Source organism: Cataglyphis hispanica, chromosome 1, assembly GCF_021464435.1.
Source record: "Cataglyphis hispanica isolate Lineage 1 chromosome 1, ULB_Chis1_1.0, whole genome shotgun sequence".
Taxonomy (NCBI): domain Eukaryota; kingdom Metazoa; phylum Arthropoda; class Insecta; order Hymenoptera; family Formicidae; genus Cataglyphis; species Cataglyphis hispanica.
Window position 1 is genome coordinate 9,579,290 of NC_065954.1, and position 27,364 is coordinate 9,606,653.

Sequence of the window (27,364 nt, forward strand, 5' to 3'; positions counted from 1 at the left end):
TTTGAATTGACTGACAACCCCTAACATCATTCAATTACCTCTTCATCTTCTAAATAATAAGAAATCCCCTGTCAAGCATTAGCAAGTGGCTGACAGTTTCCAGTCAGTCAACAGTCAGTCAACTTTAATCTATTATTTTAAAACACACCCATAATATCAATACTAAGTAAGATTTATAAATTCCATGCAAAATATACACTATTGTTGTCATTTGAACCTGACTTAATCTTGCAACACTTTGCTCTTTTTCCCGAAAATCCATCGTTGCCGAGCGTTTATGGTGCCCCTGGCGACTCCCTCCCTTTTTTCTAAATTTTGACCTAGTTGCCGAGCGCTTACGGTGCCCTGGCGACCTTCTCCTTTCTTTTTGAATTCTTTATATAACCCTTAAACCTAGTTGCCGAGCGCTGATCAAGGTGCCCTGGCGGCGTTTCCTATCAATTTAAAAACCTCCCACAAGAAATGACAACAGGAGATTAAATTGAAATCAAATTTATTATCTAATTTTCTGAACACAACCCAATCTTTGAACCTAGTTGCCGAGCGCTAATTACGGTGCTCTGGCGACATTACACATTCTCCCTAAAATTCCGTCGTTGCCGAGCGCTTATTACGGTGCCCCTGGCGACATTCGACCTCTTTTCTAAACCTTCTCTTTCTATCAGAAATTTAGAGTCATAATATAATCAAGTATTGATATTAAATAAAAGACCTTATTCCTTAGACAATTCTCATAATAAATTAATTCGATCTAACTAACTCTCTATTATTTAGTGTCCACAATTTGTTAACTATCCTTAATTTCTATTATAATGTTTCTTTTCAAATCTTAATTCTCTAACTCTTACGGTTTCTAATTAATATATATATATATCTTAAGTAACAAGCCCCTTGCATATGGTGAACCCTCAATACAAGCGGATTTGCCATAAAACGCAACCATAATCGATATCTTTCTTTTATAATATTAAAATTTTATAATATTAAAATTCTATTCTTTAAACCTGATTAACCTTCGAATTACATATACCTAGTTGCGTCCATATCCCTAAAATACCTAGTGAAACTTCCTAATAACCAACTAGTTCCGCGCCTGCATCATTCCCCTAGAACCACTAAATTAGTCCTAGCTCTCGGCGTCCCTGGGGTATAGCCGGTTGCCCTATAAAAGTAGAGAGCAATCTTTTTCTCACTAACTGAGGTACAGAGAGAGAAAGAGCGTCGCTGAGACGTAACATGAGAAGGAATTGTTAGATTTTGTTGATAACTTTCCTTAACATGTGTTATATTTTGATATAATTGGTTTAGTAATATAAATTCTGGCGTATACGTGAATAGGCCAGTAGGGTCACTTATTAGATAGAGATCGTTATTAGTTAAATCGATTTTATTACGAAGTTTTATTGGTGAATGTTTTTGAATGTCTTTATGAAATCTATGAGAGAATTTCAGGCGAGTTATAAGGGCTAGAGAGAAAAAAACTCTTTTACAAGATATTATACGAAGTTTTGATTTATTAGTAAAATGTTTAAACTGAGATAGATTAGAAATGCATTTGACGCGTTTCTTTATGCCGGATCTATGGTGCCGTTTTTTACGGCAAGCCTGCTTGTATTGCGGGTTCACCATATGCAAGGGATTTATTACTTAAGATATATATATATATATATATATATATATATATATATATATATATATATATATATTAATTAGAAATAGTACAAAAGTTAGAGAATTAAGATTCGGAAAGGAATATGATAATAGAAATTAAGAGTAATTAATAAATTGTGGACATTAAATGATAGAGAGTTAGTTAGAGCGAATTTATTTTATTAAGAGAATTGTCTACGGAATAAAGTCTTTTATTTAATATCAATACTTGATTATATTATGACTCTAAATTTCTGATAGAAAGAGAAGGTTTAGAAAGGTGTCGAATGTCGCCAGGGGCACCGTAATAAGCGCTCGGCAACGATGGAATCTTAGGGAGAATGGGTAATGTCGCCAGGGCACTGTAATCAGCGCTCGGCAACTAGGTTCAAAGATTGGGTTGTGTTCAGAAAATTAGATAATAAATTTGATTTCAATTTAATCTCCTGTTGTCATTTCTTGTGGTAGGTTGCTAAATCGATAGGAAACGCCGCCAGGGCACCATAAGCGCTCGGCAACGACGTTTAAGGATTATATTCAGAATTTAGGAAAAAAAGAGAGAGTCGCCAGGGCACCATAAGCGCTCGGCAACGAGGTTAAAATTTAGGAAAAAGGGAGGGAGTCGCCAGGGGCACCATAAGCGCTCGGCAACGATGGATTTTCGGGAAAAAGAGCAAAGTGTTGCAAGATTAAGTCAGGTTCAAATGACAACAGTAGTGTATATTTGGCATGGAATTTATAAATCTTACTTAGTATTGATATTATGGGTGTGTTTTAAAATAATAGATTAAAGTTGACTGACTGGAAACTGTCAGCCACTTGCTAATGCTTGACAGGGGATTTCTTATTATTTAGAAGATGAAGAGGTAATTGAATGATGTTAGGGGTTGTCAGTCAATTCAAATAAAGTTTCTAATATTTATGGAAAGACGGGGTTTTATAGTAATTGTAAGTACTTACCGTGATATGGCAGAAAAATCCTTCCTTCTGTTCAAGTTCTGGTCGTACTCTGTTAGGCCCTTCTTTCGTCCTGTAAGACCTCGGTTGTAGATGAAGTAGGCCGGATAAAAGTACACAGACGTATGCACAAAGTTGTTTTATTATTTCCCTAGTTTTACACAACTTAACACTAAATCGACAGTAATAACAATTATATTAATCGAAATGATATAGTGAATAGTACGCGAACAATAAACGAATAATACGGAGCGAATACTTGTACGAAATAGTAATGAATTAGTAATGAATAATGTTAACTAAGAATAAATGCTTGAAGACTTTTCAATTGAATGTAAGAATGAATGATTCGAATGCTTGAAGACCTCGTAATTGCTCTGAAGGTTCGAAATCGCCGGCTTATATACTGTCGAAACAAAGGGTTTTCGGGCCGTGTGCAGATCACGCGTTGCGCTCTGGAATGTTCTTAGGATGATTCAATGGAGGACTTCCGAGAAGAAAGATTTTGAACAATTCTTCTGAGAACTGTCGATCGATATGTTTATCTGCCTATTAAGTTTCGGCGCTCGTGGTCGTAGCCGTCGCGAGTCCGTTCGACTTATCGCTCGCAATATCAGGTTTCACTGATATGAGGCCTCTTATGCGCATTCTTTTCAGCTTAATTAATATTTTATAATATAAAATCCTTAATAATATAGTTAATATTTATGCTTATTAATTTATGGAATCATTTGTTCTATTTATTTCAGTTCTGATAATAAGTTGGCAATTTATATAAAGTTATGGCATTCTATAGTTTAAAAAAAATAGATATTTTAGATAACTTATATGTATTATATATAATATATATAATTTATGATTCCATAGAATATAAGCCTCTTAAATTTATATTTATGGTCGCTTGATCGATACTACAATAAAGCATATTAATTTTATTAAAATCATTTCTTTATGGAAGCATTCGCGCATTATATAATAACCTGTTTTAATTAATATGATTTTAATTATTTATAAAGTATAATTGTATTGAATATAGTATTGAAAGTTTTATATGTGATGTTTTGGATAAAATAATTATAAATATTCAACAAATCATAGTCAACAAATTATTATTATATACGTTTTATGATTCCATAAAGTACGGCGCATTTACTCCTCAATTTAAGAGTGAGTAATTATTATATATATATTTGTCTGTATGATTAAATATTAAAATCTTAAAAGTTAGATATTAGTATCGATATTATCGAATGTGAAACTTACTTGCAAGTCCGTTCTTAAAGTAATCAGCAGGTTAGTTCTAGAAAGTCACTGCTGTACAGCTAGCTATTTCTAAATAATGCTTTCTGATTCGTCGATCTAAGGAATTCTCAATTCCTTGCGCCATCTATTATTATTACTAAATGATTAAAATATATTCGGTTTTTAGGCTAAATAACCATATGGAACTAGAATGATAAGCGATTAATAAAATTAGTTAACAATTAAAATAAAAGCAAATGGATTACATAATTATTCTATAGGTATTTTGCAAAGATAAAAGCGATACTTAATTACTAGCTAAAATATAGTTTTTAAAATTGGCAGGACGTTACAACCTCTTTGCGCCTCTCGCATACTGTTGAGGAACTCACTAAACTCTTTGGACACTATGGGGGACATCTTGATCTGGTGTGCGGTGATTCTCTTAAGAACTTACTCACGGGAGATTTCAATGATGAGGATCTTCATTAGAAATATGTTACGCCGCCAACCATTGCGAGTAATCGCTAGAGCTAGGTCTAACACTGTTAGAATAAACGGCATTTCGTTAAGATTATTGAGGCTCGCGATGAACAGTACATTGTGGAGCATTTATTCAACTTCTCTCTGACATATGGAGTCTTTCCGGAATAATGGAAATCAATTCTTATCTATCCTATTCTTAAGATCAAAAATCCGATCAGTGTAGCATTATCGACCTCAATTCGATCTCAATTCTTCCTGCTTTGTCGAAGGTGCTTGAGTGTATGGTTTATGATCATATCCGGGAATATCTTGAGGACTCTGGCCTTTATGATCCGTGTCAATCAGCATATAGGAATAACAATTCAACGCAGACATATTTGCTGGACGAGGTTAGGCACGCAGCGGACAGAAGGATGGTTACCGTGTCGGTTTTCTTTGACTTTTCGAAGGCTTTTAACATGGTTGATCACTTTTTTTTAATTAATAAATTGATGAATTTCTCAGATGGTATATTACGGTAGATGCATTCATATCTAACAAAACGGACTCAGGCTATTAGGGACGGGACGAAGGGCGTGTTTTCGTCTCTGTCTCGTATTGGGGCTGGAGTGCCTCAGGACTCAGTTTTGGGTCCTTTATTGTTTACATTATACCTGTCGGACTTTGGGCTTGTGCTCAGGCACTGTAAATATAATTTATACGCCGACTCCAAACTTACATCCACTGTGCTCTTAGGGACCTGCCTGATGCTATTCAAATGTTAAATGAGGACATTAATGCCAGGACAATTAATCCTTGGCTGGTCGACTACCAACAGGTTTATATTGAACTCTGAGAAGACGCAGGCAAAAGTCATGGGTTGCAGTACATCAAGACTATCGATCTGACTGTTCTTCCTGAAATAAAAATGGACAAGTCAACCGTACAATACTCAACATCTATTAAGTACCTCGGAGTGACGATCACGAACACTCTGTCATGGGAGAAGCAGGTCACCATCATGACGAACAAGATTCACTCGATACTGTATCAGTTAAAGCTTTGCAAGCATTTGTTACCGGAAGTTCTTAGATCCAAGCTTGTAACCATGTTAATCTACCCACACGTTGACTATTGCTGTGCAGCTTACACGGACATGACAACTAAGCATAACCTAAAACTCCATAGAGCCATAAACTCCTGTATCAGATTTATTTTTAACGTGAAGGCAGACATGCATATTACGCCCTACTACGAGAGACTCAGGTGGCTCAGGATTAATTCTAGGAGAACTTACTTTGTTGGATGCCTACTATTCAGGATACTTCGAACAGGACAACCTGGCCGTTTGCACTCCAATTTTAATCAAATTAACATCAGACCGAACAATGAGGGCTTTGAATGACACTCTAATTCAGCCACAATGTAGGACTAAACTGTTCAAACGTTCTTTCAGAGTAACCTCGATTAGGCTGTGGAATGGTCTCCCCTTGTCAATCAAGAACGCGAAAATTTTAAATGATTTTAAGCAGGGGCTCTATCCGCATTTGCTCGTCTGTTAACCAATATAAGGTCATGATCCTTGTTACCCTTAACTCTCTGGCATACCTTTTTACTTTTCACTTTTCACTTTTTATTTTTCGCTTTTCACTTTTCACTTTTTACTTTTCACTTTTCACTTTTTCACATTTTCATTTTTATATTTTTTATATTTTTATACACATTTATATTTACCTCACGTACATAGCTTGTGTTTATTTTATTGTACTATTTTTCCATGTATTGTCTTTGCGTTTTAGGGGACTTGTCCCAGAGCACTCAATAAATGACGCTTTCTCTCTCTCTCTCTCTCCTGCCTTTATCAATCTCATTTTCCCCTGTTCTCTGATCGCTCCGTCTTCTCTTGACTCGACGCATTTTCGACGTCGATGATTGTCCGAGATCTTCCGATCTCGACTTTGACGCCGACGGTTGATCAGATTGATTCTCGGATCTTCGCTGATCGGATGATCGGATGATTCGACGCCCGAGTTAGATGATTTCGATCGATCCTGATCTTGATCCTGATTTGATGTGATCCTCGACGATGAACGATGCGATGATCCTGATGATTTAGATGCGCTGATTCGATGCCGATTTCGATGCCGATTTCTTTATTTTCGGATCCTTTCGATCTGATCCGGATGATCCCGGACGCGGATTGAGTTTCGACCGTTCGATGATCCGATGATTGATCTTGATCGATCCGGATGTCCTGATGTTCTCTTGATTTTGACGCCGATGTCGATGACGGATCGGATCCGATCTGATGACTTTGATGTCGATCTCTTCGATGTCTCCGATGCGCTTCGATTGCCGATTTTGTTCCGATCTGTTTCTCTTTATAATTTTTCTCTTTTCCTAATTCCCTTCTCTATTATCTCTTTCTCCTGACTTGTTGCTTCTCTATGTTTTTCACCTACTCCCTGTACGCTCTCCATTTCTATCTGCTCTGTCGCCACTCTATCTATTTTCTTATCTCCTCTCCTACTTTTCGTGCCTGACTCTCTAGTCTCCACTCTATCTAGCTTATATTCTCGGTTTCTTTTCCGTCGCCTATCACGTGATTACCCTTCTCTCTCTAGCACCTCCGTATATTTAGCAGCAACGTTGGTATTTTATATTTTTTATTATTGCAATAGTTTGGGAATCGTTTGGGCAAATTTAAAAATATATTCTCATAGTTTAGAAAATAATAATTTGTTTATAATAAATGTAAATTAATTAAGCGTATAGTTAGCAAACATAATTAAAAATTTTTTTTTAAATTTTAATCAACGTGAAATCATTTGGGAAACACGTTTGTAATGTTTCTAACGTTTAGAAAATAATAATTTATTTTATAATAAGTAATTTTCTGTCAGCTAATAATCCGGAACCGGGTACATAAGGTCAAATATGCAAAGCTAAATCGGATGGGATCCGATATAGTTCACATTGCTAATTGAACAGTTGTTGCACTAGGATTCTAATTGGTCAATTGTACTAGATTGGTCCACTTTCTTAATGCATACTAAAGGTCAATTTCATCATCTTTGGTTAAGTTAACCGACTATTAAAATCAGCAGGGTGGCTACTGAAATGATAAGAATGCTTGGTTTTCCTTCACCTCTATTTTCTGTTACTACCCTGCTGATTTTAACCATCGGTTAACTTAACCGAAAGTGAAATTGGCCTTTATGGACTAATTAATTTTCTTGCATATTTATCTGCGCTTATTTTGTTTGAATATACCTTTACGGTTACGATTAAAAATTTTTCAGGCGGCAGGCGTGGTCTACAATAAGGTCGTAATTCGTAAGAAATTTAGCAATCGCAGATTACGTTTACACGTCACTCCTAATCGGGTTTAATAACTTAGTTCTAAAGCTGCCAATCACAGTCACACCATTCTTCAAAGGAATAGCTGTGATTGGCCATTTTTACAACAACGGACATTATTAAATTCGACGTTAAAGATGATGTATAAACGTAATCACTATAGTATACACTATATAGTATAGTATATACTATAGTATAGTATACATTGCTAATTAGAATGTTGCTAGAACTTTCAGATTAGTTAATTGTACTAGATTGATTGATAGAAGAATATCGACTGTAAAGGCCATTGCACGTTAAAAAATTTCAGTCGTAATCATAAGGCCATAAGCAAATTGACCAATCACAATCAAACATTCTAAACATAATAAGAATGTAAGAAATTGTAATGTAAGAATATTTGAAATATGATTGGTTGATTTACTACGGTTTTACGATTACAACAAAAATTTTTTAACATGCAATAGCCTTAATTGTAAATTTCTCCCTGGACTAGTGCAGCCAATTTAGCTGTCAAGAACAGATCCTATGTTTTAGTTCCGGATTATTATCAGATTGACCATGTAACTTTTTTCCTAGGGCAGAAATGTGAAAAGTGAAAAATTTTGCCATTAATTTCAATGAAAAACTTTTTCCATAAATGTAATAATACTATATTGTTAGTCAATACTCAAAGCTGGCGAAAACATTACGGTGCAGACGTATATCAACCATAGACATATATAACTAAACGGAGTATTGCCTATCTCCTCCTAAAGAAAACTTGTCCCTCAGCGAATAATAGAACTACGACAGAAACAGGGAATGTACGGACAGTCTCTCTCTCTCTTCGCGCATGCGCTGTTTTGAAAAATAAGGAAATAAGGAATACACACACACACACATACACACATACACCGCGTGCGCGCATACATTATGTAACTATAAACGTATTTTAGCTAACAATAAATTTCTTTCATATAAAATAATTTCCTTAATAGTAATGCTAAGAGAGTTCTAACACAGGTCCTCTAAGGAGGGTGGGGGTATAGTGTGGTACGACGTCACGCGGATGGGGGATATGGCGCGAGGGTATGACGTCGCGTGGAGAGTAGAGCGCGAAGGGGAAACGTCACATAAAGGGGGGCGGGGAGTATGACGCAGTATGATGTCATGCGGGGGGAGGGAGTATAACGTCACGCAGAATAATTTGCGGCGCGATCGGCTGGTCCGCGAAGGGGGATCGCGGCGCGATAGTTTGACGAGGGGCCCGCGGAGGCGGAGGGAAACTGTGGTGCGACCGATGTACGAGGGGTTCGCAGGCAAGAGAGGGATCCGCGGCGCGATCGGTGGACGAGAAGTCTGCGGGGAAAAGAGGGATCCGCGACGCGAACGGTGAATGAGAGGTCCGCGGGGAAGAGAGGGATCCGCAGCGATCGGTGGACGAGAGGTCCGCGGGGAAGAGAGGGATCCGAGGTGCGACTTATGGGTTAGGGGTTCGCGAGGAAGAGAGGGATGGAGGGCGAGGAGCGCACGTGTGATACAATGTTCGTACGACAGTGGATATGAGGGATATAGCGTGAGGCGTTTAGGGAAAGGATACCGTCTACATTGGCGTGGGAAAGAGAGAGAGAAAGAGAGATAATGCGAGGCATGCACGCGAGATACGACGTTCGACGGTGAGGGAGATAACATGAGACGTTTAGGAAAAGAATAGCGTCTACATTGGCGTGGGAAAGAAAGAGAGATAACACTTGGGTACGAACAGGAAAAGAGGCGCAGAAATAATTAACAATTTAATAATATTAATAATAACATTTATTCATTAATGTGTATGTGTGTGTGTGTAAAATACATATGAAGTGTGTGTGTGTGTGTGTGTGTGTGTGTGAGTATGTAAAATATAAAAAATTATAATATAAAAAATTTATAAAATAGAAATATAAAAATAATAAGATATAAAAATAATTTGCTTGATCTGAAACAGAAAAAAAACAAATTTTTTAACTAAATAATAATAATATTTAATATAAATTTTTAAAAAAGATACTTACAATTATTTTAATTTGTGCAAATGAGAGACATGTTGCATGGCAATATTTGATGAAGTGGCATGCGGCACTCTCTATAAAATGATCCTAGGGTCAAAGCGTAATTTATAGTTCCATGTTTTCGTACAGCATGTATGTTGGAAAATAGGTCCTTCATTCGCAAGAAACATGATGTGCAGTATCTTACACTGCCAGCTGTGTAAAAAACATATATACAGCATATTTTTGATATTTCATCCAAGTTACTTATTTCCGCTTGGTTTAATATCTTGTAGATTCTATCATTCGAAATGTTACTTTGTTCGCTATCATAATTAAAATCCAATGATGGCACTTTTACATCGGAATCCTCTTCGTTTTCTTCTTCTTCGTCAGCAATATCCATATCAATATTTTCTTCCATTATAACTATGCCATTATCTTCTTTAAGTGGTATTTCAATAATAGATTCCTCGTTGTTCGAAATATCAATAACCATAATATTAACATTTTCTTCATCTTTGATAATAATAACTTCTTCCTCAGCTATAGGGCACAAAAAAAAACGTATGTAGTTCAACAAGATTGTTATAAGAAGGTTGACTGAAAATGCTGCACATTCCTCTTGATTATATATTCTAATTTCATATTTTGTCTTTTTCTAATTATAGTATCATATCTCATCTAGGTCAGCATTTTTCTACATCTCGAATAGAGTGTGTTAAGAGAAAGATTTAAGTTTTGTCGACTATGCATATGTTGTTATAAAGGATGGAAAAAATAATTAAAATTAGACAGATAAATATTAAAATAACTTATTTATTACAAACATCACAACAAATGTCATTTACAACACATGTTATTAATTCGCAATCTATATGTGATTCGCTCTCAAATTTATCATTTTCATGTATCAATAACATTTAAGGAGTCCGCGGAAAAGAGAAGGATCGCGCCATGATCTATCTTATCACATATCTATCTTATATGCAAGGAAGGGAAGCAAAAGAAATAGATAATTATCTTTTTTTAATTTTTACATATTTTTTATTTATGTTACCATACATCACCTCGTTTCAAGGTTTTATAGAAAAGTCCATCCACAGCATAAGCTACTTATTCGCAATCTATAATAGATGTTTTATCATAAACGTCGTGCAAAATTTTGACTGTATCTTCTCTCATGGCATTAGGCATATTACTTTGCAAACACCGCACAAATTGATCAAAGCTCGCATTTACATCTTCTGTATTCTCGTACAGCTTTAAATATTCGTTATTAACGCAATGTTCGCGTTCGAATAAAAATAATATAGTTGCTGGTTTCATGTACAATCAAGAATCGTCTACTGTAAGTTTTATAGCACATGCATCATGTATTTTAACATGTTCCATTACTAGATATTCAATTCTTAGCGATGAATATGTATTCATTGCTGAAGGAATCGCTCAATATCGACACGTCTTTTGATGAACGTTTTCCATTTCATGAGATAGTATTATGTGATTTCCTCGGATATCGCCAAGATGTAATTCCACATAAGACGCAGGTCCCACGCTGATTCCAATATCCAAGTATTTATACGCCGTGCGCGTCAATGCAAATCTGCGTACCAAAATTCGTGATACAACGAGGTTTATCACGTCTGAAAAAAGAATACAATTAAATATGGAAAAGTATGGAAGAAACATATAAAAAATATATGAAACATTTTGTGATACTTACGAATCAAACGGTTTCTTGTATGGTTTAATTTCATCTCGAGGAACATAATAATTCATGCATTTAACACTATTGCTGCTTCCTTCAGCGGAATACATTTTTGTCTCTCAGTTATGAGAATTAGAGCGGTTATGAAAAGTAGAGCGGTTGACACGACACTGATCGTATAAAAATTAACTGAGTATACGTGACGCTTATTTTTTAAAACTATGATGTAATGGGGAAATTGATGCTTTGAAATTTAGGAGAAGGGAGATACATCAAAACAGATTTATTATAATTATTTTGAGATTCATCATCATTATTATATATCGCAAACGCTGCAGACATGTCTTGACTTTGTTAACTTTGTTGAATTTGTTGAGTTTATTTGTGATGAGGGCAAATATTGCACGGCTTGTGTATTATAGGCATGTTGTGTATTAGAAGCAGTATTCTCTATTATGTTGGAGGAACTTTTAAAAATGTTTTAATTCATTTATATCTTGTGACATTATTACTAGTTTTTCGGGTAGTATATGTCTTTTTTACTGTCCTTTTTGCTGTCCTCACATCTTCATCCGATGATGTGGTCTGATATCTAGTTGGTTTTATAATATTTCTCTTTCCGCATTCCATCCAGCATAAAACTACATGAACTATAAAAATAATGTATCAAAATATGAATTATAAGCCTGAGTTTCCATTGAGCGCGTCACGTATTGCTTCAACGAGTTATAACCATTAAAAACATCCCATTGTAATATCATGTTTTACAATGGAATGTTTTGATTGGTTATAATTCGTTCACGCGACGCGTGACGCGCTCAGTAAAGACTCTGCCTGAAAATACCTATGACAAAAATAGAGAAAATTAAGTATATGATAAATTCTCTATAGAGAATTTTATTGAGAAAGAGAGAAAGAGAGGGAGAGAGAGAGAGAGAGAGAGAGAGAGAGAGAGAGTGAGAAAGAGAGAGAAAAAGAGAATAATACAAGTAAAATAAATATTACTTTACATAATAGCGTTTTCGTATTATACTAAGGATCTTACTAAGAGCAATATGCAACACAAATATTGGAGTAATGGAGACTCAAAATTGTACAGAGTACAAACCGAAAATCTTGTAAAAAGATTCCCCAAGGTTTCCATCTTCCAAATATTTAAATAGTATTTCAATTTCGGTAAAACTAAAGTATTTTTAGATACAGTTAGAAAAAAAATTTATGTATTGTGCATGATTTTTTATTAATGTAATAAATAAAATTTTTTAATATATTTTAAATCAAACAATATTTCATATTTTTTTAGATAGATAGAATACTTTTGTATATAAAACTATTACGAGAATATGTTGATAAAAAATTAATATTGATAAAAAAGATAAAATCAATAACATGTAACATTTAAATAAAAAAAAATATTATAAAAAGATACATATCTTATGCTCTTCAAACTAAAAATAAACTAAAAATATTTAACACTGTGGGAAGAAAAGAGAGTTCAATATACGCAATTAATTGTCGGCAGCTTATTGAATAAAAACAAAATTATTAGAGGCAATTTTTTTAAAAATTGTGTGTGTGTGTGTGTGTGTGTGATCAATAAACTCAAGGAATTCAGGAACTGTGAACTCAATAAAATTTCATGGAAAAATTCAATAAAATACAATAAGTTTTATGATTTTCTCATTATGTATAATACCAGCAATTATATATTTCTCATTTTGAAGATTTTCTTTCTACTTTCTCGATTTTCACTACTACTATCTATAGATGTACAATCTCAAAAAGGCATTTTAAAACATTTTATATGAACTTCACTAATAGGAATAAAGGAAATATCATTACTCAAGGAACATTTAAAAATATGTAAAACTGAAGATGTAACACCAACATCATAAAATCTCTTTACATCCAAAAATTTTTTTACTGCCAGATAATATAAATTTTCTGTCATAAATATGTTAATAACAATGCAAACAGATTTTGTAAAATGCAACAATTATCTCGTATATTTAAGGCAATTAAAATGTTATTAAATATGATTTTACGATATTGAAGATAATTATTAGAAATACATGGAAGAGGATCTGCATTATGCTTCATAGATACATGAATAGAAGACTCGATCCTATATAATTCAACTGTGCCATGAGTTCTTCTCTTTGCAAATCTATTAGAGATTTGTTGGAGAGGAAGACTAGGTTTCCTGCAATACTTCCTGAAAATTGTCATATTATTTTCATATGGGAAAGCAGAAAATGTATCGAAAGGATCAAACCGTTACACATCATTGATAAGGTGCAGAAGACCATGCACATTATAAGAATAAAATGTTGAATTATAAAAATGTTTGCATCTATCTAAATTTTTTTAATGCAAGATCTGCAAAATCCAAATAATTCTGTGACGATGAGGGAGAAACTAAAATTCTAATAACAGCATGTAAGAATAAAAAATGCGTGTATATATGTTGATTCAAAATACCATACATTACAACTGAACCTGTATATAGAAGAAATTGATGAAATTCCGTAGCCTTATATTTTGAATATATATAAAGTGACCTGGGACGCCTTGCAAAATCAGATGGACAATACGTTGCGAGAATTTTCAACAGTGATGATATAATAGAAATAGATCTTGTCGATAATTTTGAAAACTGTGAATACTTTTCGCATACCCAGATAACAATTTTTTCATTACTCCAAGACAAACCAAATGCATATATTCAAAAGGCACATTCCTATAGGTAACAATGACAATGGACTTGTACCTTCTTTGTGATGATCTTCGTCTAAACCTCTAACATATTCCTCATTGGTCCGTAGAGAATGATCACTACCAGGAAAAATATAACGCCTTTCACATCGTATTCCACAAACTTTACACTTAGAACATAGGTGGCAAGATAAGTGACTTGTATGATTGAGAATAAAAATACGAGCTGGTGCATTAGCTATAAAATACCTAAGACGTATAGATAATTTCTTTTTCTTGAAGATTATTCCTCCACTGGCTAATATTTTTTTAATATCTGCAATAAACTTCTCAAAAAATAAATTTGAGTTATATAGTTTTGCAGAACCTTTATATATCCCTACTATTATTGGTTTAATGTGTTTTATATTAGCGAGTCTACATTGAATTGGCCAAATATGCACACTTCCTGACCTATCTAAGTTGCATCTATCTGTAAAATCTATGTCTATTTGATTTGGAAGAGAATCAATTGAAAAACACGAAAGAACTTCAATAATACTTGCTTCTAGATCGAATGAATATATTCGCTTGGTTCTATTTTTGACAATAATCTTAGCTCACGGAGTATTTAAAAATGTTCTAACATCTTTAGGCAATTATGAAAAACAAGAATGACTTCGTAAAAAAGATAAAATATTATTATTTTGAACATGAGTAAAATTATTATCTATGAAACAAGATGCTAATCTTTCTTGGAATGATGGCTCAATGGAAGAAGTACTAAGAGAGGAAGCAACATCACTATCAGAAAAAAGATGATCAAAATTCTTATCTTGATATATTAGAAATATTATTTTCAAAACTGGCAGTAAAAAAATTAAATGAATGCAAAGGAGATGTATGTGATGGGCCTCGTACGTCTTCAACATTATTAATTAAATGTAACTGTCTCCCACAATTTTGTGAAAAATGTAAATTCTTTTTAATTTCGGCAATAATTCTTTTACGTTGACGCAAACATATATTAGACCTTTTTCGAAATAGAACGTTTTAAAATAAATGGTTCCATTATTGTTACGTACTGTATATATGTGTTGTGTACTTGTTACCTCTACGTATATTTTCTATGTCCTATTTTCTGCCTCTATTCTCTGGATCTAGATTATTCTAGATTATAGATTTCTGGATTATCTCTGGATCCTCTCTGAATTTTCTCTTCTCTTCTCGGGAACCTTTAAATACGATTTTTCTTTACATATTATACATATTCTGATTTCGTAGTTAAAATTTTCAAACTTTTTCAAATTCACCTAAAACGAAATAAATATGTATATATTAATTATATGTAATTATATATAAATAATATATATATCTTTGTCTATCTATTATTATATTATTTTAATAATATGTATTGGATGTTTTCCAGAAACGACACAGTGCGACACAAAATATCATTCTATTTTCTTTCAATCAATGAACAAAGATAGAATGATACTTGTGTCGTACTGTGTCGTTGCTGAAAACCCATTATAATAATAAAATATATATTTAAACGTTAAAGAGAGAAAAAGTGATTATTCCATCTAAGTATAAAAAATGCATAAGATAGATCTCGTGTTTTCTAATCTCTGTGTTCTGCACTCTTTTTCTTCCTTTTCTTCTTTTTTTTCTTATATATCTTATATCAAAACTTTTAGCACTTTTAACACTTTGTATAACTTTTGATGATCTTGATGACACTTAATAATAAAAATTAAATGGAGGCAAAGAATGTGCACGATAATGTCGTTACTGATTCTCTCACTCAATTCACGTTTTTTACTGTGCTTAACAGAAAAATCTTATTATTGGCTATTGAACGCGGCAAAAGTGACACATTTATTCTGCTGTATTTTTGCTGTTATCTTTTGAAACAGCAACACATGCTCAATTTTTGCCGCATTTCTACCGTCATGCCGTGCCTGCAGATCAGTTCGATTTCTGACGGTATTATGCCGATACAGCTGATATGTCATGTTATGTTCAATTTTAATTTAATTTTTATTGACATATTGCCAACACGCAATGTTTAAAATCTACTGTTTTTGATTGATGGACACTGAGGACTTCTGCTTAAATTTTGTAGCATTTTTTGTAGCACATCATGATGCAAAGACTATTCATTTTCTATTGTATTTCTGCCGACACTAACTGACGGCAGATCATGCATGACTATTGCCAGAGTGTTGCCGATATAATGTGTACCACATTATTCGCAATACATGATTTTGGCAGACTTGGCTACCTAGGTATATATATACACACATAAAAATCGAACAAACAAGGTGCGATAATCCCAATCAAAAAAATCTTTTTATATATTCTCTCTTTATGTGTTTATTATCTCTTCAATTTGTAAAAGTGTCATTTTACATATTGTTATGTCTCGCGGAGAGGCACTGGATTTTTCAGGATTCACCACCAAGGCTTGGGAGCCGAGGACCGGATTGAGAACCGGCAAATGGGGGAACGATATGTTTTTTATTTTGAATAAACTATTTTTATTTCTCAATATTAGTCGCTTCCTTTTGCCTGTCGTTTCCCCTTCACAGCTGTGCGTATCACAGTATAGGGTTACTCGGCGCGAGCCTGATATCTCGGTCACGGTCGCGAAATCAGCTGTGACTTCGTTCGAGTAACAATTCGAGGCTAGATTAGCGATTCCTTGAGTTAGGTTGATCGCGGTCCAATATCAATCGTTAATAATGACTGCCCGGTATGATACTATCTTAGCGTTTTGCTCGATATCAATTGGTAGTAATGCCGACCCGATATAATACTTGGTTAGTGACTGCCCGCCGCGTATTCGCGGTGGTCTCTTTTATTACCTCATTTTCGATTGATTTTTTGGAAGGGATCCCTTAATGACATGATCATATATGGTCGTGTCGAATGGTTAGGCCAAAATGCAAGCTAAGATATGGTTCGATCGAAATTCCTTGCATTTTCGATCTTCTTCGCACTCGCACAGCCTCGGCGCGTGGCTCGCTTCGTCAGCGTTTCGCTCTCGTAACGCGATTATACGCCTTTCACGATATCTATATAGTTATATCGCTATAGTCCGAAGGCGTATTAAAAAATACTTTAAATTAATAATATTTAATATTAACGATATAATAATAGTTATAGCTAATTTTGGGCTCTAACAATATCCTTTTATATGTCTTATTTACGAAAAGATTTTAAAAGTTTATCAGTAAGCCAAAAAAATAGAAGACTCCGTGAAATATATAAATTGTATAATAATGTCCAAAATGAAAATATTGAAAATGAACCGTGTACAAGCAAATCTAATGGAACTAATCAGATTCATTCACTTTATGAACATAATAATTTATGTTCTAATGTTCTCAATAATAATGCTGATATCATGGAAGAATCGTATAGTGATAATAGTGAAGTAAGCTATAATTATAATATACAAAAACTAATAGTACTGAAATAAATCAACAAAAAATTAATAAGTTTAAAGAACAATTTCAATGGATGTGAGTATATTTCTCATCGAGCAGCTGGTGCATTATTACAGTTATTACAAAGTGCTTATATCGAAGAATTACAAAATCTTCCACTTGACCCTAGGATATTGTTAAATACTCCAAAAAATATTATTGTTCGTGAAGTCTTTTCTAGAAAATATTTTCATTATGGAATCAAAAATGCTCTTATAGACTTACTAAAAACTGTTGAGTCAAATAAAATAGCTACAAATATAGAAATCAATATTAATATTGATGGCTTACCGACAGCTAAAAGTTCTAAGAGTCAATTTTATCCGATATTAGGGGAAATATATCCTAAACTGTATGAACCATTTGTTATCGGTGCATATCATGGGTACAACAAACCTTCTTGTCCCAATGTATTTTTAGAGGATTTCATTACAGAATACATTTCTTTGCTTGAAGAAGGATTTGAGTTTAATGGAAAAAATTATAAAGTTAATATTTGACGTGTAAGTTGTGATTCTCCAGCTCGATCATTTGTAAAATGCATCAAAACATGTAACGGATATTTTGGTTGCTCTAAGTACATGCAAGAAGGTGAATATATTAATCATTGTATGCTCTTTCTTCAAACAAATGCAAAGTTGAGGACTGATGAAAATTTTATAAATTAAGAATATTATCATTTAAAAAGATTATCATTTAAAAAAATCTATTTTTGAAAGAGCAAGTTTGGGAATGATTAGTCAATTTCTCTTAGATTACATGCACTTAGTTTGCTTAGAAATGATTAAAAAAATGCTTCAAATTTTCCTGAATGGAGATATTAAAACAATCAAATTCAGTGCTGCTGTTATTTAAAAAATTTCACAAAATTTAAACGATACATCTGCATGGATACCTATTGAGTTCGCACGAAAGACACTTTAGAAGAATTAGAACGTTGGAAAGCAACCGAATTAAGATTATTTTTGTTATATGTAGGACCAGTCAGACTCCAAAATTATTTACCGCAATATTATTTATTACATTTCAATTCGTTACATTGTGCCATTAGAATATTGTCCCACGAAACTGACTGTATTAGTAATAATAATGAGTATGCCAAGAATTTGCTAACTTACGTTGAGACTTCAAAAAAATTGTATGGCAAATGTTTTGTAATTTATAACATTCATAATTTAAGGATGTATGTGACATATATCGAAATACTAACAAAAGCATTAAAATTTCATAGATTGTTCTACTATTTCGTCTAAATATTTGTGCAAAAACTAAGCACAATTCTCTTAATGATTTGGAAGTTATTTAAATTTAAAGTTACTATTGATTCTTATGGAAAATCGCTTATTGTAGCACATATTGACAAAATTGACAAAGAAAAAATATTACCAATGAAATAAAAATTTTCACATATATTAAGAAAATTCTAATAAATATTTAAGTAAAACTTGATTTAGATCCACTTTTCGTTCACAATTCGTTTAAAAGTTATTTACTAAAAATTGTAAAAAAATATTATCTGTCTCTTTTTCTCTTTTTACAAATTACTCGTTTTTCATTGTTTTTTGCAGTTGATTTCAGAGGATATTCATGATCAAAAGTTTTTGCCATAAATTAGCAAAAATATTAATTACAACTATTTTCCTTTACGAAGACGTCAAAATCCATATTATTTTGTGATACTTTAATTTTTTTCATAACCCGAATTAATTTTTTTAATTTTTCAACCACTAAGAAACATGTTTTTTTTAATTTTGACAATTTTTTGCTACTATTGTACATCCAGAACATCCTTAATTCATTTAGCTGATGATGTTTTAAAATTTAGACATTTAGATTCATTTAGTACTTTTTCCTTTGAAAGTTTTTTATATAAAATTAAACAAATACATAAAATTAAACAAGTTAAGAAAGCAGACAAACCCCTGGAACAATTATACAATAGAATAGTAGAACGTAGTAGATGTATAAAAAAAAGAGAACAATGCAATTTTTCCAAACCGCAAGTTTCTCATTACAATCCCAAAAAGTCCAGTGAAATGGGAAAAGTATACGATTCTATGTATTTTTTAAAATTTAATTTGTCACAAACAAAGCAAAGTGATAGGTTTTGTTATTTACAAAATAATGATATTTTCCGTATTAAATGTATTTATAAATCTCATGACACAATAATTATGCAAGGAAAAACGTTCCAGTAAATCAAAATAATCTTCCACATTATCCGGTAAATTCAGAATTATTCTATATTTATATTGGAAATGAATGGTCCGATTTAAAAAATTACACAGCATATGTATATAATATGAAGGCAGTTTGTATTCCTTTCGAAAATTCTTTTTGTTTTTTTCCTTTAATTCATTCATGTATATAAAATTATATCAAATTTTAAAACGTACACTATATATATATATATATATATATATATATATATATATAAAATAAATTTAATATAATAATAATAATAATGTAACATGTTTATAAAATGTATATATAATAAATTTAAAACTATTTCTAAAAATTTTTGTCTTATAAATTTTTTTAAAATAAATTAAACCTTATTATTATTAATTATACTTTTTTTAGTTTTTCTATGGCTCTTTTAATTGTTATATATATATTTCATTTACTTTTTTTATTTTATGTATAACAACGTTATGTTATAAAAAATTATGTTTACTTCTTATTCATATGATATATATAGTATTAACTTGAGCTTAAACAAGAGTCCTAAAAAATAAATAAAAAAATGTATTTTGTTGTACTGTGGGAGACATGGTCTGCAACAATGCTAGCATCATGATGTTAGAATCCAAAAGCTTTAAGTGGCCATCAAATAAAGTTAAAAATCCCACAATGGAATGTAAAAAAAAAACGATACCTGATGATGATTGGAATAGTATGTACTATAAAAAATATTTTAGACCTTTTAGTAAGGATCCTTCACACATATATACACACACATATATATATATATTTTTTTTTTTTTATATATACGATAGGATGAAAATAACTCATGCGATGTATATATTATTTTCAGGTACATATGAGGAAGGTAGAAATTTTGAAATCCAGGTGATGTACGTATCTACTAACGGTGAAGAAACATTAGCAGATATAAGAAATGATACGAATAATAATACATCCTCACAGAAGCGAAAAGTCAAGAAACTATTGCGTTATTGTTCTACTTCATTTTCATCTAAGGAAGAGGACGAAAAATTATGTAAATATTAATATTTTTACATATTTATATAAGATACATATATACATATACATACATGCACGCACGCACGCACGCACGCACGCACGCATGCATACAGACACACTTTATATGTATTTTACACACACACATACACATTAATGAATAAATGTTATTATTAATATTATTAAATTGTTAATTATTTCTGCGCCTCTTTTCCTGTTCGTACTCAGTTTTTTCTACTTTTTTCTTCATAGAAGCTTGCAGAAGCAGCATTCACAAAATGACACGAATGCTGTTTACAATCGAACAATTACTTTTAGATGTAAATCCAAATCCTTTACAAATCAATATTATCAATTTAAATTTACTTATTGCAACGCATGAAAGATTACAGGAGTTCAATAAGTTGATAATGGAAGGTTCCATAGCTTCATTGCAATATGTAAGTACTTGTTTATCATATAAATTTCGTAAAATAAATATAAATAGTTTGATGCACAAAAAATGTATGCAAGAATAGAATATTTATACATCTTGTACATTTGTTCCTAATTTTTTTTCTGTTTATAGAAATACAAATCATTAGTTTTGCAAAAAATATATTGAACTTCTAAATTATTTTTTATATGAAATTATGAATTGTAACATTATCATTACATTATAATAATATAATTATAAGAATTAATATAATTAATAAATTATAAAATTAATACATTTTTTACAACAAAAATTAATTCGAACTGTCGGAGGAAAAAATCCAGAGCAGCACGTAAAAAATGCGTTAAAACTTACGATCACTGACAAATTAGCCTATAAGCTGTCTTGGACTGGACAGAAAAATATGATTGAGACAAAATCTATGAAGTTTGTAGACGTCATTATCGGTATGATTTTAAATTATCTATGTTACTATATATATATATATATATATATATATATATATATATATATATATTAATTTTGCATAGTTTGACTATTATATTTTTTCCAAAATTATTTAAAAGAAATTTTTTTTAAATTGCTTTTATTGAAATTATTATTTCGAATACATGTCAAATATATTAAAAAATATATAAAAAAATATACTTCAATAAATAATAATAAAATATTAAAAAATAAAATCTTTTTTGTATTATTTTTGGCACAATTATAATTATTTTATATTTTAAATATATTGTTATATTATTATATTTTAATCTTTATTATTTTAGTAAATATCATAATTTATATCTCTCAGAGTTCTAGTCTCATCAACATTTTCTATATATTATAATGTTTAAGAAGCAATTGTAATTTTTTTAAATATATATAACCATTTTTTTAATTTTTTGATAAATTTTTCAAGTATAATTTAATATTTTCCAAAGAATATAACTATGTAAAATTCAGAAATCAGAAAAAGAATATAATATATTATAAAACATTTATATAATATATTTATATATTTATATAATATATTTATATAACGTAATATAACTTGCCATTTATATTGTTTTATTTATTTAAAATTTATTAATATTAAACATATTTTTCAGAAACAATTCTCACTATCAATGGAAAAAATATTTCTTTGCATTCTATTCAAACCATCATTAAAAGCTGGTTACAGTATGTTGGAGACCGCATAAATCAAGCAGCAAAACGACATGAGACATAACATGTGAAAACGATTGAAGAATTTGGTTTTTCATTAGTTTTTTTATTTATTTAAGTAAATACTATTTGTTTCTTGCGTAAAGTTAAAAAAATTTGCATCTTTTAAATTTATTATATATTATATTCTATTTGGTTTTTATATTAAGTATATAGAACTACATTAAGTTTGTAGAATTACTTTTCATAATGTGATAAAAGTAGTGCAAAAATGTAATACTTTTTTATTTTAATAGTAGTATTTTATTTAAAAGTTAATATTTGTTTTAGTATTGATTATATAAATTACAAAACATTTTTATTTTTATATATTATTATGATACCACAGTTTTTATTTTATAAGAAATGTAGACATATGTAGAAATATAGACTACACACACACACACAAAATGTTATAACTTTTTATAATAAAATTGAATATTTAACATGTACGTGTATTTTTTTAGATTTCAAGATAAAATATAGAAATAATTATATATTATTTTCTACAATTGTATAAAAAATCATTTATATTTTATCGCTTATTTGATATCCATTAGATGTCAAATTCAAGACTTCTTTAAGATATTATTTATATGATGTCTTTATTTTGTCTAAAATCGATTAGTCAATTATATGATATCATTATGTTATCTTCTAGATAGCGCTGGAGGATGTCAGCTTTCAAATATGAGCTCTTCAAGAGCTTTTTTTGACAACATATTGCTCACTGGAAATAAATAATGGTAATACGATAATACGCATATATGAATAAACCGGATAATTTGTTAGCATACTATAAATATGCTGAAATAAGAGACTGGCAAACGTATGAAAAACACGTAGCGCACATAATTAATATGAAATTTTGTTGTTAATCAGTTTTTCTTAAAAAAACATTAAGAATTTTTGAAAATAATAAATCATTAAATAAAATTAAAATAATAAATAATTAGTAAAACTGAAAGAAATAAAATAAAATTATATAAATAAATATATGTGGAGTATAGATAGAAAATGTAAGGAGACTAAATAAATAAAAAAAATTAAAAATAATAATAATGTCATTTATTTAAAAGAAATAATTTAGACAAAATTCATATAAATAATTTTTAATTTATTATGAATTATATATACTTTTAAGACATAATTTATGTACATGAATGAATTATAGGAAAAAAAAGATTTATTTTGATAAGAAAATTCCTTCATATTTATTTCATCAAGAAGAAAATTTTTTAATTCGGACTATTCATTTCCAATGATAATGTTAAATAATTTAGAATTTATGGGATAATCAAAAAAATTACTTGGATTTATTAATATTTTTCCTTGCATAATGGATTCTTCATTATGTTTATAAATATTTTAATATGAATTTATTAATATTTTTCCTTGCATAATGGATTCTTCATTATGTTTATAAATATTTTAATATGAAAAATGTCATAATTTTTTAGATAACAAAAACTGTCAGACTCTTTTTTTGTTGAAAGTTTGAATGTTTTATAAAAAATGGAATCATATGCTGATCTTATTTCGTTCGACTTTATAGAATTATATTGAGCAACTTGAGGTTTAGAAAAGTTATATTCATGATGTCTTTTTTTATATACAGCACGTTCCACTATTCTATTATGTAATGTTCGAGAGGTTTCTCTGCTTTCTTTAATTGTTTTTTAATTTGATATAAAAAATTTTCAAAAGGAAAACTACTAAATGAATCTAAATGTCCGAATTTTACAACATTATCAGATAAGTGAATTAAATTGTAAACATTATAATATGAAAAATCTTTTTCATATAATACTTTTGAAGTTTCAACAAAATAAGTTAACAAATTCTTGGCATATTCATTATTGTTAATACAATCACTTTCATGGCTCAATATTCTAGCACAATGTAGAGAATTAAAATGTAACAAATAGTTTTGCGGTGAATGATTTTGAAAGACAACTGGTCCTACATACTACAGAAATAATTTTAATTCTGTTGCTTTCCAATGATCTAACTTTTCCAAACTACGTGTTTTCCGTGCAAAGTCACTTGGTATCCATGTGGATATATTACATAAATTTTCTGAAATTTCATGAATAACAGATCTAAATTTGATTGCTTTGATTTTCCCATGCATAAAAGTTTGAAGCATTTTTTTTATAATTCCCAAACAAACTAAGTGCATATAATCTAATGGAAATCGACTTACTATTCCCAAATTTGCTCTTTCAAAAATTGATCTTACTATATGATGTTCTGCATTTTGTTGATTAATAAAATTTTCATCTGGCCTCAAATTTGCATTCATTTTAAGAAAGAGCATTCGATGATTATTATAATCACCTTCTTGCATGCACTTTGAACAATCAAAATATCCATTAAATGCTTACACTTTACAAATGATTGACCTGGATCACAAATCACAAATTACACATCGAATTGTAACTATAAAATGTAACTATAAAATGTATTCCATTAAATTTAAATCCTTTTTCATGTAAAGAAATGTCTTCGATAAAATCTTGTAGAAATATATTAGGACAAGCAGGTTTACTATATCCATGATATGTTCCAATAACAAATGGTTTAGAAATTTTTGGATATATTTCTCCTAATATTAGATACAATTGGCTTGAACTTTTTGATAGAGGTAAACTATCTATATTAATATTTATTTTTATGTTCTTAGGTACTATATTTAAATGTGTAGTTTTTAGAATATCTATCAGAGCAGTTTCTAATCCATAATGAAAATATTTCCTAGGAACTTCACGAATAACAGTGCTTATCAGTATGCTACTGAGTAATGTCTTGGAATCAAGTGGAAGATCTTGTAATTCATTCATATCTTTAACATTTTTTAATAACTTTAGTAATGCTCCAGTAGCTCGATGAGTAATATTATGTTTGCACACCCATTGCTTTAATTGTCCTTTAAAGTTAAAAGTTTCATTTATTATATTATTATTATTTATTATATCATTTAAATTATCTTCAACACAATAGTTTTCTTCACTATTATTGTCACTATGGATACCAATATTTTCATCCATATAGTTTTCAGAAATTGAATACACTATTTCACTTGAATAAACTTTATCATCTTCTTCATCTACATTATTATCACTTATTTATAAACATTTATAAGCTTTAAGAAACCTTCTATTTTTGGGGGATCGTCCCGTTTACGCACATTGCAGATCGGACACGACAAAATTTCCCGATTGGACATCGGCCCGATAGGATAAGGGCCCGATCGGACACTGTAGCATGTACTTTGTAAGTTGTAAAGCGAGGTCCACCCTGTCTATCGGTGGGAGGAGGGCCGAAGGCTCCCCTTGCACCCCGTGTGTGTGTGTGTGTGTGTGCGCGCGCGCGCGCGCACGCGCGCGTGCTTCCTATCCATGCATGTACTTTGGTATAGCGTCTGTGTCCGATCGGAAAATTTTGTCGTGTTCGATCTGCGCAATCGAAACTCACTCATTTTTTTGACTCACAGATAAGTTTTTAAAATTTTTACGTAATGACATTTTGTAATTTATTTTAACACATAAAATATTAAAATATTAATTGTATAAAAATTAATTTAAAAAAGATTAATTATTAAAATACAAACCTTAAAGTGAGAAAATATAATATTGAAATTAACCTTGTTTGTAATTTTTTTAAATGTATTTTATGTAGCTTTATTTTTAAACGATTTAATACTTATCTCATATCTAATGTGCTCTTTTTTCTGAGTAAGTTTCGGGCCGGTGTCCGATTGAGTCTGTGTCCGATCGGGTCTGTGTCTGATCGAGAAATTTTATCGTCTCCGATCCGTAATGTGCGCAAACGAGACGATCCCTTTTTTCTTCTCTTCTATTTTTATCTTCTCTATCCAATTATCCTTTTATACTTATTGTTCACACAAATTTCTCTAAGAATCAAAAGGCTTCTCTAGATAATCTAAATATATTTAGATTATGTTTTACATAAAAATTCACTTACTAGAGATGCTAGAGACATCTATAAATAGACATCATAAAGAGCTTTTTAAAAAGATATCTTACAAGAAGAAAACTTATTGATATCAAGAGAATTTCAAGAGAAATTAATGAGATCTCCTAAAAATTCTTTTAAAGAGTTTTTTATAAAGACACCTTACAAAAAGATAAGTTATTGATATCATTTTAAGAAAAATTAATGAGGTCTCCTAAAAGTCCTCTTAAAGAGTTGTAACGATGCGTACATCGTTACCCGGCCGTCCACCCGCCGGACGCCGCGACCCGACGACCATCGATCGGGCCAACACGCGTAAAATACCGCCGTCCCACGCCCAGCAGTCACGGGACCTGTAGAGCGAAGGCGCTATGCGCCCCATTGTATGTTAAAGCGGTGAGCGAACATAAATATTTTGTAAATATTTGTAATTGTTTACATTTATTCCACCGGTTCGGCACACCGTACCGGAGCACGAGTCGCGCGCTCGGGAAACCGCGGATCCGACCGTTTCCGAATATTCCCGAGCCGCGAACGGGCTCAACCGAATTGTTTAATAAACAATTATCGCGCCGACGCGATACCGCCAAAACCGGGTATAAATAAGCGCTCCACCGACTAAAAAGATCAGAATCTTCTCCGCCGCTCTGAAGTCGGCAAGACACTCAGAGCACTCCGAAGAAATACCCATACGCTTCACAAGCGAGATCGAGGTTGGGTGTACTCCGCCTCTGCTGGGCTTTCCCAACATCCCGCCATACAAGCGTTCCTACCGTACTTCCGATCGTCCGGCAATAAGTCTAGCGGTGGGAAGTTACCCGCCACCGACGGATATTCCCGTCTGCCGGACGCTCCTATTCCGACCGCGAATCGTTCCCGCAAATCCGGAAAACTATCGCGAGGTATCTCGCGCGCCGACACAATCCGACCAAGGCTCGCCATTCTTACGGCGACAGAATCCGCGCGTCTA

At 31.5% G+C, this 27,364-nt stretch overlaps 1 protein-coding gene and 1 pseudogene across 1 annotated transcript; both read left to right on the plus strand.

Moving 5' to 3' along the window:
* Positions 1-5,242: 5,242 nt before the first annotated feature.
* On the plus strand, positions 5,243-5,719 carry LOC126853664 (uncharacterized). The gene has a single exon (XM_050599599.1). It carries the CDS (start codon positions 5,243-5,245, stop codon positions 5,717-5,719), a length of 477 nt encoding a protein of 158 aa, XP_050455556.1.
* Positions 5,720-20,328: 14,609 nt separating this feature from the next.
* On the plus strand, positions 20,329-22,441 carry LOC126853665 (uncharacterized; annotated as a pseudogene).
* Positions 22,442-27,364: the final 4,923 nt, after the last annotated feature.

What these genes read in the sequence shown, in the direction of transcription:
- LOC126853664 (XM_050599599.1), top strand. Translation starts at nt 5,243, where the DNA reads ATGGACAAGTCAACCGTACAATACTCAACATCTATTAAGTACCTCGGA.